We start from the raw sequence: 14,041 nt of genomic DNA, 5'->3' as shown, positions 1-14,041 counted from the left end.
GCGCCTTCTACGTGCATTTGGCATTATAAAAAAGTTTTACAACATCGTTTATGTTTCGTGTGCTCCAGCTTAACAGAAAAAAGATGTTTACTTTTACTTTTCTCCGGCAGATGGATCATTTTGCGTGGAATAGCGTAGAAGTTGCATGCAAGTAAAGGGTGGACCTCTCGTAAAAGTCTAGGCAATTGCCCGTTAGTAAACATTTCCAACCGAAGTGATTAACGAATCTGGCCGCTAAACAAATGAGTTGCCCTGACTTGCTTATCAACTAACTCCTGGGAACAATTGTAGTAAAAGAACATCAAACTGCATTAAAACAATGAAGCTCTGTAAAATAACAGCAGCTTGTGTACAACACACCCCGAGTGAGGCTGTTGGTGATGTCGTTATTTAACGAATATGGAAATCCCGATTCAGCGATTCAGTAAGGCGCCGTCTTCTAAAATGGCAGAGGTTTTGCTCCTTCCACCATCTTTACTTCACAACGGCCAGAACCATGGAACTCGCACGCATCGGCTGCGTCGGGCGAACTGCGCACACGTCATATAGGCAACAGTGTTCGAGCAAAAGTGTGATATCGGGCCCATCGCTTGTTGGAGTGTGCGCTAGTGTGTGTGCATTTCGGTCGAAAAACAGAACGACTCACCTTTGTAGTGTGGTGCTCGCGGTCCCGGGAAGTTGTTGTTCACGCGTGCAAAATACTTACCTCCGACGCACAGAGCGAAGAAGCATAACGAATTAGTGTAAGCAAGCCGCCCAAGTCGCCAAACAAACAAACCAAAAAACAACGACGACTGGTCGTAACGATCTGGCTGTTCCCTTGTTGATTCCCAAATTCTTCGGCAGCAGCATGTGAAAAAGTGTTATCGACCGCTACCGCGTTGTCCGGTACGGTGTGTCAGCAAAAGAGAAAGAGGTAGAGAGAAAGAGAGAGAGCGAGAGAGCGAGCGAGCGAGCGAGACCGAGAGAAACCTAGAGAGAGAGAGAGAGAGAGAGAAATCGAGAGAGCGAGACCGAGGGAGCGAGGTGGACACAATCTGTTCGGGTGGACAGTTTTTCATCAATCCCAACCACATCCCAGAGCACAGTTTCCCCGCGCTCTACAATCTCCTGCTCCTGTATCCTTTGTTGCGCCTGCCACCCCAGCGCGCTTGGAAGGGTTGGCCAGGAAGAGTGAAGAGTGTGCAGGGCGCCCCTCCACCCACTTTCAATTCGCCGACCAAAGTTGCCCGCTGTTGGTTTATGTTGCTGTTAGTTTGACCGCTTCATTCCGTTCGCTGTGCCATGAGTGTTTCCAAGTCATGGTCAAATGGAACCGCAGAGACTGATGCGCCCCCCCGAGCCATTGCAGGGGACGGAGCATTACTGCTGCTAAGCCCGTTCGGCCTACAGCGGCACCACTGCAGATCCGTGGTCGTGGCGCGCTCATTGTAATCGTCGCACTGTCGCCTCCCTTTGATCGTGTATTTAGTGCTGCACTGAGGACACGGCTTTAAAATCGCCACCGAAAGCGTGCCCCGGGTGGGTGGGGTTGCAAGAAGAAAAAAGAAAAAAGGAAAAACAGCAAAATCGCACAGAACGGCGGGGCGCACCCACAAGAGCCATTCTCTTAAGTATGTAAACAAGAGTGAGCGTGCTTCAGTACTTTGGCGTGTTGACGTTCATCAGCACCAAGCAGCACCGAGCAGCATTGAGCAGCAGCAGCAGTAGTAGCAGTAGCAGCAACAGTAGCAGTAGCAGCAGCAGCAGTAGAGACACCAGCGACAGAACTTCGCGGAGCATAAACTATGTGTTTCCCGGAGAAAACCAGTTACTACTCCGATACCAAGAACAGATGGCTTTACACGTCGTTCGCCATTGATTGATTACCAGGATCAACTCGCGTTTTTCGATTGCGTAGCCACGCGAATTTGTTTTGTTTTCTCACGTAACGATCTGTATAGTAGCTCTGTGACAAAATCCCCCTTCAACTTCATACACCCCCCCACCTGTTCCATCGTGAAATCTCCACTCAGTCTCCTGTTCGGTCGCCACACGCTCTCCTCGTTGTATCTTATCCTTACGCACCATCTGGGTAAGAGCAAAAGATGAAGAAGTTCACCTTCAAGGGAGTGTTGGACGGGTTTCGGTCCTCGGTCAATCAACAGACGTCCGTCGGTGGAGCGGCCAAGTCCTGCATTGAACAGGAAATCCAAGAAACGTTGCGCCCGGAACACTTCCAACTGAAAAAGGTAACTATTGCAGAATTGCGGATCCATTTTTCGTGTTCCGTTTATTGTTTCAGAAAGTTTATCTATATATATAAATATGCCGCAACAACTGGATGTACTATCCGGGATGGGTGTGGCATTTCGTGGTCTAGTTCGTGCAACATCGATACAAGTGTGACGGGTGGATATACGGGATCATACACCTCCTGACACTAGCGTCCAATCGATTCTCTGAGCCGAGTCATGGGCGGTCAAGGGTGTGCCTTAATTATTATTTTTTTTTTATTTTAAGCTCCCATCCAACGACCACACTTTTCTGTCCCACCCCCCATATGGTAAACACAATATTTTTCTCTGAGTCCTTGTTATCCGAAAGTGACAACCAAGCGTCCCAAGCAATCAAACTACGTCGGAAGCTCCCAATCAAAAATCAATTTCTGGTCGGAATCATCTATCAATGGCACGAAAAACGAACTGCTCTGCTCTTTAACACGTGATAAAGGAATCAATTCAGTTTTCGTGTCCTCCGGTCCAGAATTAGTGTTCATCGAGAAGATGAATTCTCCGGAGGTTAACTAACCAGCCATCCATAAGAAAAAGTTGTATATTGTTGGTCTAGCCGAGAGATTTCGATTTATCCATTCAAAATGAAGAAACTTTGTCACCATCTTACTTTTTATAAATACTAGAAGGACAAAAGGGTCTATTTCAATATGGCTTGAAGTGGTATTACAAAAGTACCTATAACCACCTCCCCCCTCAGAAACTCATACAAATTGTACATACTTTCAACACGAAGGATAATGATTACACATAGCTATAGATTGACTTTTGTTGTACATAAACTAATCGCATTTCCAAACCGGCCATACATGGAGATGGAGATGGTGCTCCGTGCGCATGTGTGCTGCTCCATTAGACCATTTTGCAACTAACAGTCCACCCCATCTCTTATAATTTACACGCCGCACCAACTTGTATTGAAGCTAGGGGAGTTTGTTCCGACGCTGTTCCGAATCTTATCCTGACGAATCTTATTCTACTGTCGCATCTATAGAACATACATTCCATCGACTTCGTTCACCTGAAACTCATCCGTTTTACGCCACAAGCGAGCTTTCGAGACTTTCACTGAATATGCCTTAGTTAGTTGATTGATGTAGCCATTGTGTGCCTTATTTGGTATTGTAGGTTTGAACATATCATAAGACACACGCGGCTATTTCCGTCAACGACATTCTCCATGGCGAATAGAAATGGCTCTCCAGTAAACATCAGGAAAAGGTTCATTTTGGCAAGCAGAGACAAAATCCTATGCTTTACAATGACGGACTTGACTGAGGACATTGCTAACAAAAAAGCTAGGGATGTGGGAGTAAGGTTGTTCAATTTTAGTAATTATTTGAATATCTATTTACGATAGTCGTCCATCGTACTAACGAATAAACCCGTTTTTACTTCTTCGTTTATCTTTTCTTATCTATGTTTCTATTTGTTTTTTTTTACTAGCACAATGCATTATGTTTATCTGCGTACTCGCCGAAAACTATACTGCGCAGAAAATCTATATCAGTATTGGAAGCAAAATTATTTTTGCGAGTGTGCGCAGAACTAAATGATGTTTTTCATCTTCACGTTGTTTTTTTGCAAACTTTATTACAATAAAACTATACTGAAAAATACGATACACAATGTACGTCGCAAATCTTCGTTGATAAAGTTCAAGTTATGCTATGGGAGGATAGTAGCAGCAGTCTACAAAATCTTGCCAATCAACAGTACTAATAAAACGGCAGCTATGAAATTGTAATGCACATTGTATGGATCAAGCCAATCCTTTTGTTTTATTTGATCCCCATTTCGATGAATGTTGTATTCAACAGAACATTAAGGTTTAGTGTTGATGCATTCGACGCAAAAATCCTGGGTTTTGGCCTTTGCTAACTGACAACGAATATTGATTTTATAATTATTTCCAGACATTTCGCCATGGATTTCCATTCTCACCCACGGCACTGGCGTTCGACCCGGTGCAAAGGATTTTGGCTGTTGGCGACAAATCGGGTTCTATGCGACTGTACGTAGCTAGTGAATAACTTCCACTTGTAGTCGATTTTATTTTAGCGTATTTTATTTCTCGATTGTGTCATTTTTTTAGATTGGGCAAATTTGGTGTTGATGCCCACGTGAAACATGAAGGAGAATCGGCTTGCGCTGTTAATTTGATTGAATTTCTAGTTAACGAAGGCAGCCTCGTGACCGCCACCGCTGACGATACTCTTCATCTGTGGAATTTTCATTCGAAAATACCAAAAGTGGTGCAAAGCCTGAAGTTTCAAAGGGAGAGGTAATGTTTATTTTTGCATCATTTTTTTCATATATAATCTTTTCTAATTAATATTTGTTTCATCAACCCATTTTTTCTCAGAATAACTCGTTTGCATTTGCCTATTGGAACCAAGTGGTTGTATATTGGGACTGAGAAGGGAAATACACACATTGTTCACATTGATTCGTTTTCTCTTAGCGGATACGTTATAAATTGGAATAAAGCGATCGACCCGTAAGAACAGTCGTAGCATACGTATACGTAACATATCTTCAAACATACCATATCATTAACATCGGTTTTTGTTCTTTTTATTGTAGAATCCGTAAGACACATCCGGGTGCAGTTGTGCATCTCTCCGATAATCCATTGGATGCGAACAAGGTAATGCAACGGTTGCAGCGGAAGAAGATTACACTTTTTTATAGCAGTTCGATGAACAATACAGTGAACTAATTTTGGTTTTTTAAATTACAACTCTATCCTATAGTTACTAATAGGGTTCGAGTCCGGTCAATTAGTTCTGTGGGATATGCGAGGTAAATGTGCGGAATTCCGTTGGTTGTCACAAGAGCCGCTCAGTTCCTGCTCCTGGCATCATGAAGGCAAACATTTCATAACATCACACACTGACGGTTCTTTATGTACGTGGCCTTTGAAAATTTCACCGAAACCCTTAACTCATCATTTTCCTCATGGTAAGCGAAGGGACAAGAAACCCAGGGGTCGGTATCGGACCCCGATTGTTTAGTGTAATCCAAGTAATGTAACTATGCGCCTTTTTGCAGCTAAAACGAACAAGGAAGGAAAAACTGAGAGTTGCAATTCAATTCATAAAGTCGAAGTGAAAACGAATAGATTAGGGTACGGTTTACACTGTGAACATTTTTCCCCATTATTAGCAATAATTACTAACACAAAACATGTGCCGTATTTTTGTCGAACTAATTCAACAGAGATCAATTTACAATTTTCTCGGGTGGCTTACCGACGGAAAAGTGTAATTCGAAGTCACATTGCATCACAGTTATGGTGCAGGGAAAATCGACAACCGTTTTGGAAATGGAGCACAGTGTTGTGGACTTTGTGACTATGTGCGAAAGCCCCTGGGGCAGTGGTAAATTTCACTTTTATTGCATGTTACGCGTGTAATGTAATTATTTTTCACTACAATAACACCCATTCTTACAGACTTGCAAGAACCATACGCAGTAGCGGTGCTGCTCCAGAATGATTTGGTGCTGATCGATTTGCTGACGGCAGGCTATCCAACCTTCGAATCGCCTTATTCGATGGATTTACATGAATCGCCGATCACGTGCTGCACCTATCTTGCCGACTGTCCATCCGATCTAGTACCAGCGTTCTACTCTGTTGGTCGCAGTGCAGCGACCAACCGTCGTTCTGGTTACTCTGAGCGTGAGTGGCCGATCAATGGCGGTGAATGGCAGCCAACGTCTTGCAGCTACTCGGAAATCATTGTTACCGGTCACCAAGACGGGTCGATCAAGTTTTGGGACTCTAGCGCAGGCACGTTGCAGGTGTTGTATAAGCTGAAAACATCCAAGATTTTCGAAAAACCTCGAGTGAGATCGTTGGACCTTAATGAGGACGACCCATTGGCTATTTCAATGTTATCCATGTGCGCAGAGTCGAGGTAGGTGGATGTGTGCCTAAATGGTTTATAGTCGATTGCTATAAGTTCTTTTTGTTGTTTAATTTGCAGAAAACTTTGTGTTGCTTGCAATTGCGGTTATGTGGTTTTATTCAAGTTCCGGCGCGCGGAAAGTACAGGAGATATTGTTGTAAGTATGAAAGCACAAACATAATGATGTAGGATACGCGTATACATGTGTCACGTCTCTTCCGGAGCAGGCGTTGGATATTCCGTTTACCATGGAAACATTGACCGAATTTGAAGGCAGTCCGGAATGTGAGTTTATACCAAAATCACTGCCAAAAAATGTTGATTCAACTGAAAATGATAAAAAGGTACGGTCGCTCTCATGTTTTGCGTACGAGACGCCTTTACGCATAAGTAGTGAATCCATGCAGATAATAACTGTTGGTCCTTTTTATGCACTTTCAGAACTGCAGTTTGCTGAAAGTTAAAACAGGACCACAAAGAAAACCGCCAGGGTTTCAGGCTCAGCTTGTATGTGTTTCTTCGTGGGCTAGCGGTAGCGTGCAGATTACTGCACTTACCATCAACTCTAACTATGGATTGTAATATAAACACTAGCACTAAAACTTTTAAACCCACTTTTGATTCTCGGCACATCGTCTATTGAATATCAATACATTACAGAATGGCTTACGGCAATGAGTACGGCTTAACGATAGTGGACATAGTGAAGAAGGCGTGCGTCCTAAATGTGTGTACACAGGAAATTTACGGCTCAGTGGATCCATACTCTAGAACACCGCGAAGTCCGAAGCGTTTGGAAAACAGTCAATCAAAAGATGATTCGCTGCGTTCACCTAGTATAGATCAGGTAAGTGAATGGTGTTTGGTTTATTTTAAATACATTTTTACAATAAAGTAGTAGAAGTCTGATATGAGTATGAACATAGATTAATAACCAATAGTTACAAATAACAAAGCTTTGCAAACGTTATTATGCTGTGTGCCTACTGAGGAATAGCAAATGTGTCTCTTCAATACAACATGTATTAAACACTTAACACTTAACACTTAACAACAAACATTACTTATTAACCAATGCTAAAAACTAACATAATATAATGATGAATAAGCACGTTTTACTGCAAAACGGACGTGCAAACATGTGAACGGCGAAACAGAATTTCACAATCGGTCGGATCTAATGCTGTCTGTTAACTGTATTGAAGTGGGAATTCATGTAATTTTTCAAAGAAAACTATACACTACTTTTTCCATTGATTGTTTAAATCAACATCGGAAACACTTTGATTCGTCTCACGAGCAGGTGTCATTAAGCTTACAGTAGATTGCCTTCACACGTAGTGCTTTCTGTTAATGCAACCTGCATGGGAAATAGAGGAAGAATAGAGGAGAGAAATTATCCACCGATGAAAGGAGAACCTGGATTGACCGCACATCTTAGCAATCGGATGAAAGTGTAGACTTGCATACACTTTAAACATTCAATATACCTTCTAATTTACGGTGCAAGGGTCAATATGGGTTTGTGGGGATGAAGTAGTTGGCTTTCTTAATCATATTTTTAAAATAAATGAACACCCATTTTATAAAAAAAATGCACCTTCTAACTGCGTTATGAAATCATCTCAACCACATTGGTAAAACCCCCCTCATCATGTAGGGGTATAGGTCTATGTCATTTGTTTCAACCATTTGGTTTTTGCGCTTAAACCATATGTCCGCATAATATATTTTACACAAAATTGTTTTGTTTCTTCAAAAGATTCATGTTAAGTGTTGTACAAAAGGTATTGTGCATTAAATCACAAAGTTGGACTCATCTGTATATATTGCTTGGGTCTGCTGTTTTTTCAACGCCTTATTAACAGGGCTTTTGCAGGGTATGTACAGGGACATGCTATCCGGGATATATTATAACTAACTGACCTTTTGGGTTTGGGTGCCAACACCGACAGATAGTTGACAAAAACCACCTACGCCTACCGTGCGTCTGTGTGCGTGTGTGTTGTGTTTCTATTTGTTCAATCCATTAATGTATCTAAAACTATCGTTAACATTGTCACTATGTACCATTGTGGTCATAAGACTAAAAACATAATTTTATCCCACCAGATGTACATAATTCTGCCACCTTAACAACAGTTTGGATTAGTCGAAAAGAAAGTTATTACAAACTGTGGCCCAATGCTCATTGAATAAATTTATTTGTGTCTAGTCCAGCTACAAAGGTCGAAAGCAGTCCACGGAGGTTGTAGCTTGCCAAAAGGGCGATGGTGCGCCGGTGTCCGACGCGCTTAAGGCCTTGGCAATCGCTTCCAATGACAAAATCATTGATGGTAATATCAATGATAATGAGAAGGAGGATGATGGCCATGGTAATGATAAGGACGATGAGGATGATGATGATGATGATGATGGAGATGGAGGAGATTGTACCGTACAACGTAGCGTCGATGACGGCTCCCATGATGTTCCGTCGGACCGCACCGAAAGGCGGCCGCGATGTAGAGCAAAGCATAGCATCCAGAGCATTGCCCTGCAAGACGATGTTCTAGTGCTACAAGCGTCCGGCTGCGCGCCACCAAAGCCCCCGAGAGCGGCCAGGCTGAGTTCGACGGACACGGTCGTACCTTGCAAAAAACCGGTGAAGAAATCATTCTTAGAATCGTTAACTTTCTCGAAGTGGGTGCGAAACTACAGTAAGTACTTCATAGTGAACGAAAACCACCCAAACCAATTATACGCATTATAAGAAAAACATAGCTTTATATAATGCGAAAAAATGCGTTATTGCAACTGAGTATCTCTCATCTCGTTCGTATACATTAAGTTAGGATGCATTCGGTTGCAAGACTCCATCACCTTTCATTCCTGCTATACTTGAAAATATTGATCTAGTTGATTTGTGTGTGTTCGCTCGTCAATTGAGTGCGGTTTAGTGCTCAAATGCAGTCAATAATAGCTGAGGTTGTTCCATCGTTTTCATCTATGCATATCATCTTCTTACACCAAGTCAAACACATTTTTGATTGTTGCTTTGGCCTGCTGACACAATGTGCAAAATACGGGTTCGTAACAGTTGTACATTTGCATTTTGCTGCATTTTGTACTACTATATCTTTCACTTGTGAGCTGTTGTCAACGTTTGCAGGGCATACGCCACTTACGGACTTTTGCTATCGATTTTCTGGGCCCTATGGGACGTGGATTAATCAACCTAGCGAACATTGGTTTAAAACAAACAAAAACCTCCTTATGTTGTATCCTTTAATAGATCAATGGGCTCGTTAGTGGAGGCGGAGGAATCGGAAGTGGTACAACATCAAGCTCGGCAACAACACCTAATGCAGTGAACTCGAACATACCGTTGTCAATGTATGAGCGAGGCATGAGCATATCAAGTGCCGGCAGTCCGAGCAAGCGTACCGGAGCAGGAGCAGGCGGATCCACGACAATAACGGGTCTGACAGACTCTGTCAGGAAATCACGATCGCAAGGTGCGCGCGAAAGAAGTGGCTTTTACTTTGTTCTTCTGATTTCGTTATGTCTGGTTAAGTTGTGATTTGGTTTCTTTTTTCGCACATTAAATCATATTGCGGCATTCGAGCGGCTCGTCAGCTTTCCTACAGTTTTTGTTGGCAGCGATGCCAAATGATGTTTCATTCGATTGAAAAGTGGTTTTTATTTTGATATTGTACGTATTCGCTTTAGTCAACTGCATGTCAATCTCTGCCAAATTTTCTTTCGATATTTACAATTTGTTGTTTATGGTACACCCAGAAGTGACACGAAACATACCACAATGCAAATTAAGAAAATATTTTCATATCTCCTATTATATCTTCATCGTTTTGCTGATGTTACAGGCTAAAGTAGCTGCTACCAAGCAAGCAGAGCTACCGTGTGCATACTCCGTATCCTATTAGGAAGCGTTCGAAAATAACGAAGATGTTAGGGACATTTTCATTACAAAAGCAAATCGTTTTTAATTTTATATTTTCTTTTTTTTACATAACATAATTTCAGTACTGTAATGATATTAATAGGATTTTATATGCTTCCATCACACCAATCGTCACTTTGGCCATTTTCTACGTAGGAAACGGTATTGCCATTCTTATCGTGTTCGTTCTTTTCCTCCACAGATAAATTGGATAGCTCTTTCTCGAGATCTCGTTCATCTTCTATGTCAAGCTTAGAAAATAATGCAATGGAGGCTGTGACTTGTTTGGCTTTTGCCGATAGTTATGTAAAAAAAAGCGGTAAGTCCAGGTTATGGATACCCATTCGGTGTACATCCCCATAGCGTACACGAGCATGCTCCGATTTTTGAAATTACAGCAAACATTAAAACTATAATATATATAAAATATGTACATGTGAATTATTGCTTATTAGATCCCTCAATGGTATTGCCCACTGCGTGGTTAGGAACAAGTTTAGGATCGATCCTAACCATTTCTCTATCCGTTCCGGAGAATGATCTGAGAAAAGCGAATGTTGTCCAAGCGGCACCTACAGGTATAGTTGTTCTTTCATGAGACTTGCATTCCAATGCACTAAATCTAATCGATTATTGCGTGACTACTGGATATTTTTGCTACCGGCAGGAGCCATGTTCCGCCTAAAAGGGTCTATCCTTTCGATGTCTCTATTGGATTGCAACGGAGCGTTGATTCCATATGCATTTGAAACATGGAGAGAAGATACAAAAGATGGAAAAGAGAAACGGGAAAGTATGTTGCGTTGCCATGCGATACATCACTTGAGATTGGCTCACTTATTGATTTTACTTGCATATTTCATCGCGCCAGGAACACCAACCAAAACATCATCTAACAAGATGAGCCCTACCAACCCAGATGGCTTATGTGATCGACAATTTATTGTCATAGCAAGTGAGAAGCAGGCTGGTGTGTATGCACTACCAAGTCAAAACTGCGTATATCGGAAGAAACTGGTCGATTTTGATTTTATCGTGAAGGCAGAAATAATTAGCATGAAAGGTAGGCAAAAAGAAGCACAACTGCCAAAACCTATTTTATTTGATCATTTTATTAACATTCTTAAAACATCTTTTTGTTTCCTCTATTGTAGATAGCGTTTGTCTGATATGTTATGCGTCTAACGGACATCTTATGGTTTTTACCTTGCCCAGTTTGAAACCGTTGCTGGAAATTGATTTTCTCCCTTTGGCCGATTTAAGGTAAGTTAAAAATAGTTTTGTCACGCAGCAACTCAATGTCACGTCCACAGTGAATGTGACCAGCGTGAAGCATTGAACGGCATAGTATTGCATTCGTCATATTCGGTAACTGTTCGTGGTGTTACACAATAGTGTGTGGAGCAGGGTTTTTAATAACATTGTTTTTAGTACCGTATAACACGAAAATACTTGATACGAAAACCAGACAAACAAATTTCTTACCTCAAGGGATTGCATGCATGGGTTAATGCATGAATGGCTTCCAATTCCTATCAATTGAAAGAAGCAATTGATAAAAAAATTATGATTATTAAAGTTAGATAATATAAGAACATAATCTATTCTTCGAAACGTATTTGTTGGAACAGCTGACAACATCCCAAATACGGTTGATTGTTGTATATTGTGTAATCGATTTTAATTTGTCTTCTGATGCCCTGCTTTGAACGAAAGTATATTTCTCATCGGTTGCTGTATGCTTTAGAAAAATTAAATAACACGTTTCTTCACACAGTTTCCAAACCAAATGTAAACAGGGAGTGGTGGATCCTATGCTGTCCATTTGGGGACAACAACTTATAGTCAATGAAGATTCGAATGTGTAAGTGATGATGCGCTAAGTACCTCTCGCAAAGACGCGAATGCCTTCTCTTCCTATATCTCCTTTGCTGAGTAACATGCGATATCGTTCTCTTAATAAAAAAAACAACAATTTTGAGCGGTATGGAAAAGGTGTATAATGAAATATTAATTTGAAATTAGTAATTAAAAACTATGTTTATGTTCAAAACATTGTTTTACCATTGATGGATGAATTTAGAGTTAACGTGTGTTTGAAAGTATAGGGAAGCCGTGCATGAGTTGTGCTACAACTGCGGTCCTTTCTACCTTTAATTAATACCTTTTATTAATTACATCACTCGTGACTTTCGTTATTATAAACACGCTTTCCAATACTGGGAACACTGGAAATATTAACTCCGACAATTGTGACAAATATATCATACATTTCTTTCATATGTTTGTTTTCAAAACATAAATATAAAAAAAAAATTAATTGGTTTTTATTTTTAATTGCCTGTCTATTTCACGACTTGTAGGATTTCAAGGACATTTAGCTTTAGTAACAAAGGCCATGGATTGTATTTAGTCACACCCACCGAAATCCAGAAGTTTACCGTTTGCCAAGAATTCAGGTATGTATTACAATAATTCGGTGGATCGCAGGCGTACTTTAGAAAGTTTATTCAGTATTTAAAAACAAATCGATTTTTTATTCTTAGTCATCAGTACAACGATATGCTTGGCGATCTATACGTACCTCACGAAATGCCAGAAGCGCCCAAAGAAAGCTTTTTCAAAGGCCTTTTTGGTGGTGGAATGCGCAACCTCGATCGAGAAGAATTATGTAAGATGACTTTTTGTTTGTCATATTTTTCATATGCCGTTTGTCATTTCTCATATTCTTCATATCAAATCTTACATAGATATACATACGTATATCTAATATGTATATCGAATGTTCTATGATTTTTACTGTTGTAAATACTCGTTCAACTTTCGATAATGCGATTGTAATTTAGAAAACATTTATTATTGATTTCTAGTTGGAGAGTCCAGCGGCAAAGCTAACCGTTCGGTAGCGAAACATATTCCAGGGCCAAACGCAAGCATACAGGATCTTAACTCAAGAACAAGTACAGCCACTTCCGAGATCAGTAAGGCCCATCAGCTAATGTTGGAACGTGGAGATAAGCTTAGCCAGCTGGAGGAACGTACGGAACGGATGGCTAGTGAGGCACAGCAATTCTCCAGCTCAGCTCATTTGTTAATGAACAAATATAAGGACAAAAAATGGTACCAATTATAATTCATTGTTGCGGTGAGTGGTGTTTCATCTCTCATGGTTTACCCATGAGTTACGAAAGCAAATGACTGTTTTTTGTTTGTTTCGTTTTTCACATAATATCCCTTTGTTAAGTGGACGTAATCTAGAATGAAAAACCAAAAAAAAAAAGAAAACAGCTTATAATGAAATGAACATGTTACAAACCAGTGGATGAAAATAACAAAACAAAACCAAACAACAAAATAAGCGCAAGTAACTAGCATTCGGTTTAATCGTTGAAATTTTTTAGGATGTTACATTAAAACTATTAAATATGATGTTGCATTGAATTATTTTTCGATGAAATAATGAAAGGACACACTCATTACTCAGTAATATAATGAAAGTGTTTGCCAGGTAGTTTTCGGATCACAAGTGGTGTCAGGTAACAGAATAAGAAAAATATTGTGCGTTGCGTATCATTGTAAATACAACATTTTGATATGACGTGTACTGTACATATGTTGAAAATAAATAGCTATTATTGAAAAAATATACAGAACGTGTTGTTGATTTAAAACATTAAAGAAAAGATGATGTTTGCAATGAAATGATTCAATCGTGTAAAATAAGAGAAAAATAATTCGGCATATCCGGCTAGTAGATCAAATGCCGACTTGTTTTTCCCCCTAACACCTCCCCTCCGCAATATATATATATATATCGACATTAAAAGAAACTTTACTACACAATGTAGAAACCAAAGTCGGAACTAACTGATTAACATAAAACACATTTTTCCCCCATTTGTGTAAGGTTT

At 40.4% G+C, this 14,041-nt stretch overlaps 1 protein-coding gene across 3 annotated transcripts; it reads left to right on the top strand.

Annotated features, from left to right (window-relative positions):
• Positions 1–679: 679 nt before the first annotated feature.
• On the top strand, positions 680–13,754 carry LOC131213783 (syntaxin-binding protein 5). 3 transcript variants are annotated; one of them, XM_058207906.1, is made up of 23 exons: positions 680–2,231; positions 4,190–4,287; positions 4,369–4,557; positions 4,639–4,773; positions 4,860–4,923; positions 5,030–5,237; positions 5,328–5,403; positions 5,496–5,656; positions 5,731–6,196; positions 6,266–6,344; positions 6,415–6,531; positions 6,629–6,765; positions 6,848–7,034; positions 9,462–9,684; positions 10,333–10,449; positions 10,586–10,708; positions 10,798–10,923; positions 11,002–11,193; positions 11,285–11,393; positions 11,908–11,994; positions 12,494–12,589; positions 12,677–12,801; positions 13,001–13,754. In XM_058207906.1, exons 1-23 carry the CDS (start codon positions 2,088–2,090, stop codon positions 13,261–13,263), a joined length of 3,522 nt encoding a protein of 1,173 aa, XP_058063889.1. In that variant the 5' UTR covers positions 680–2,087; the 3' UTR covers positions 13,264–13,754. The 3 variants fall into 3 exon arrangements, with proteins under 3 accessions (XP_058063889.1, XP_058063887.1, XP_058063888.1); XM_058207904.1 differs by lacking the exon at positions 9,462–9,684 and adding an exon at positions 8,403–8,886; XM_058207905.1 differs by lacking the exons at positions 9,462–9,684; positions 11,908–11,994 and adding an exon at positions 8,403–8,886.
• Positions 13,755–14,041: the final 287 nt, after the last annotated feature.

The sequence above is a fragment of the Anopheles bellator genome, chromosome X (genome assembly GCF_943735745.2).
Source record: "Anopheles bellator chromosome X, idAnoBellAS_SP24_06.2, whole genome shotgun sequence".
Classification (NCBI taxonomy): Eukaryota; Metazoa; Arthropoda; class Insecta; order Diptera; family Culicidae; genus Anopheles; species Anopheles bellator.
Note: the sequence above shows the minus strand (reverse complement) of the source record. Positions and strands in the feature narration are given on the sequence as shown.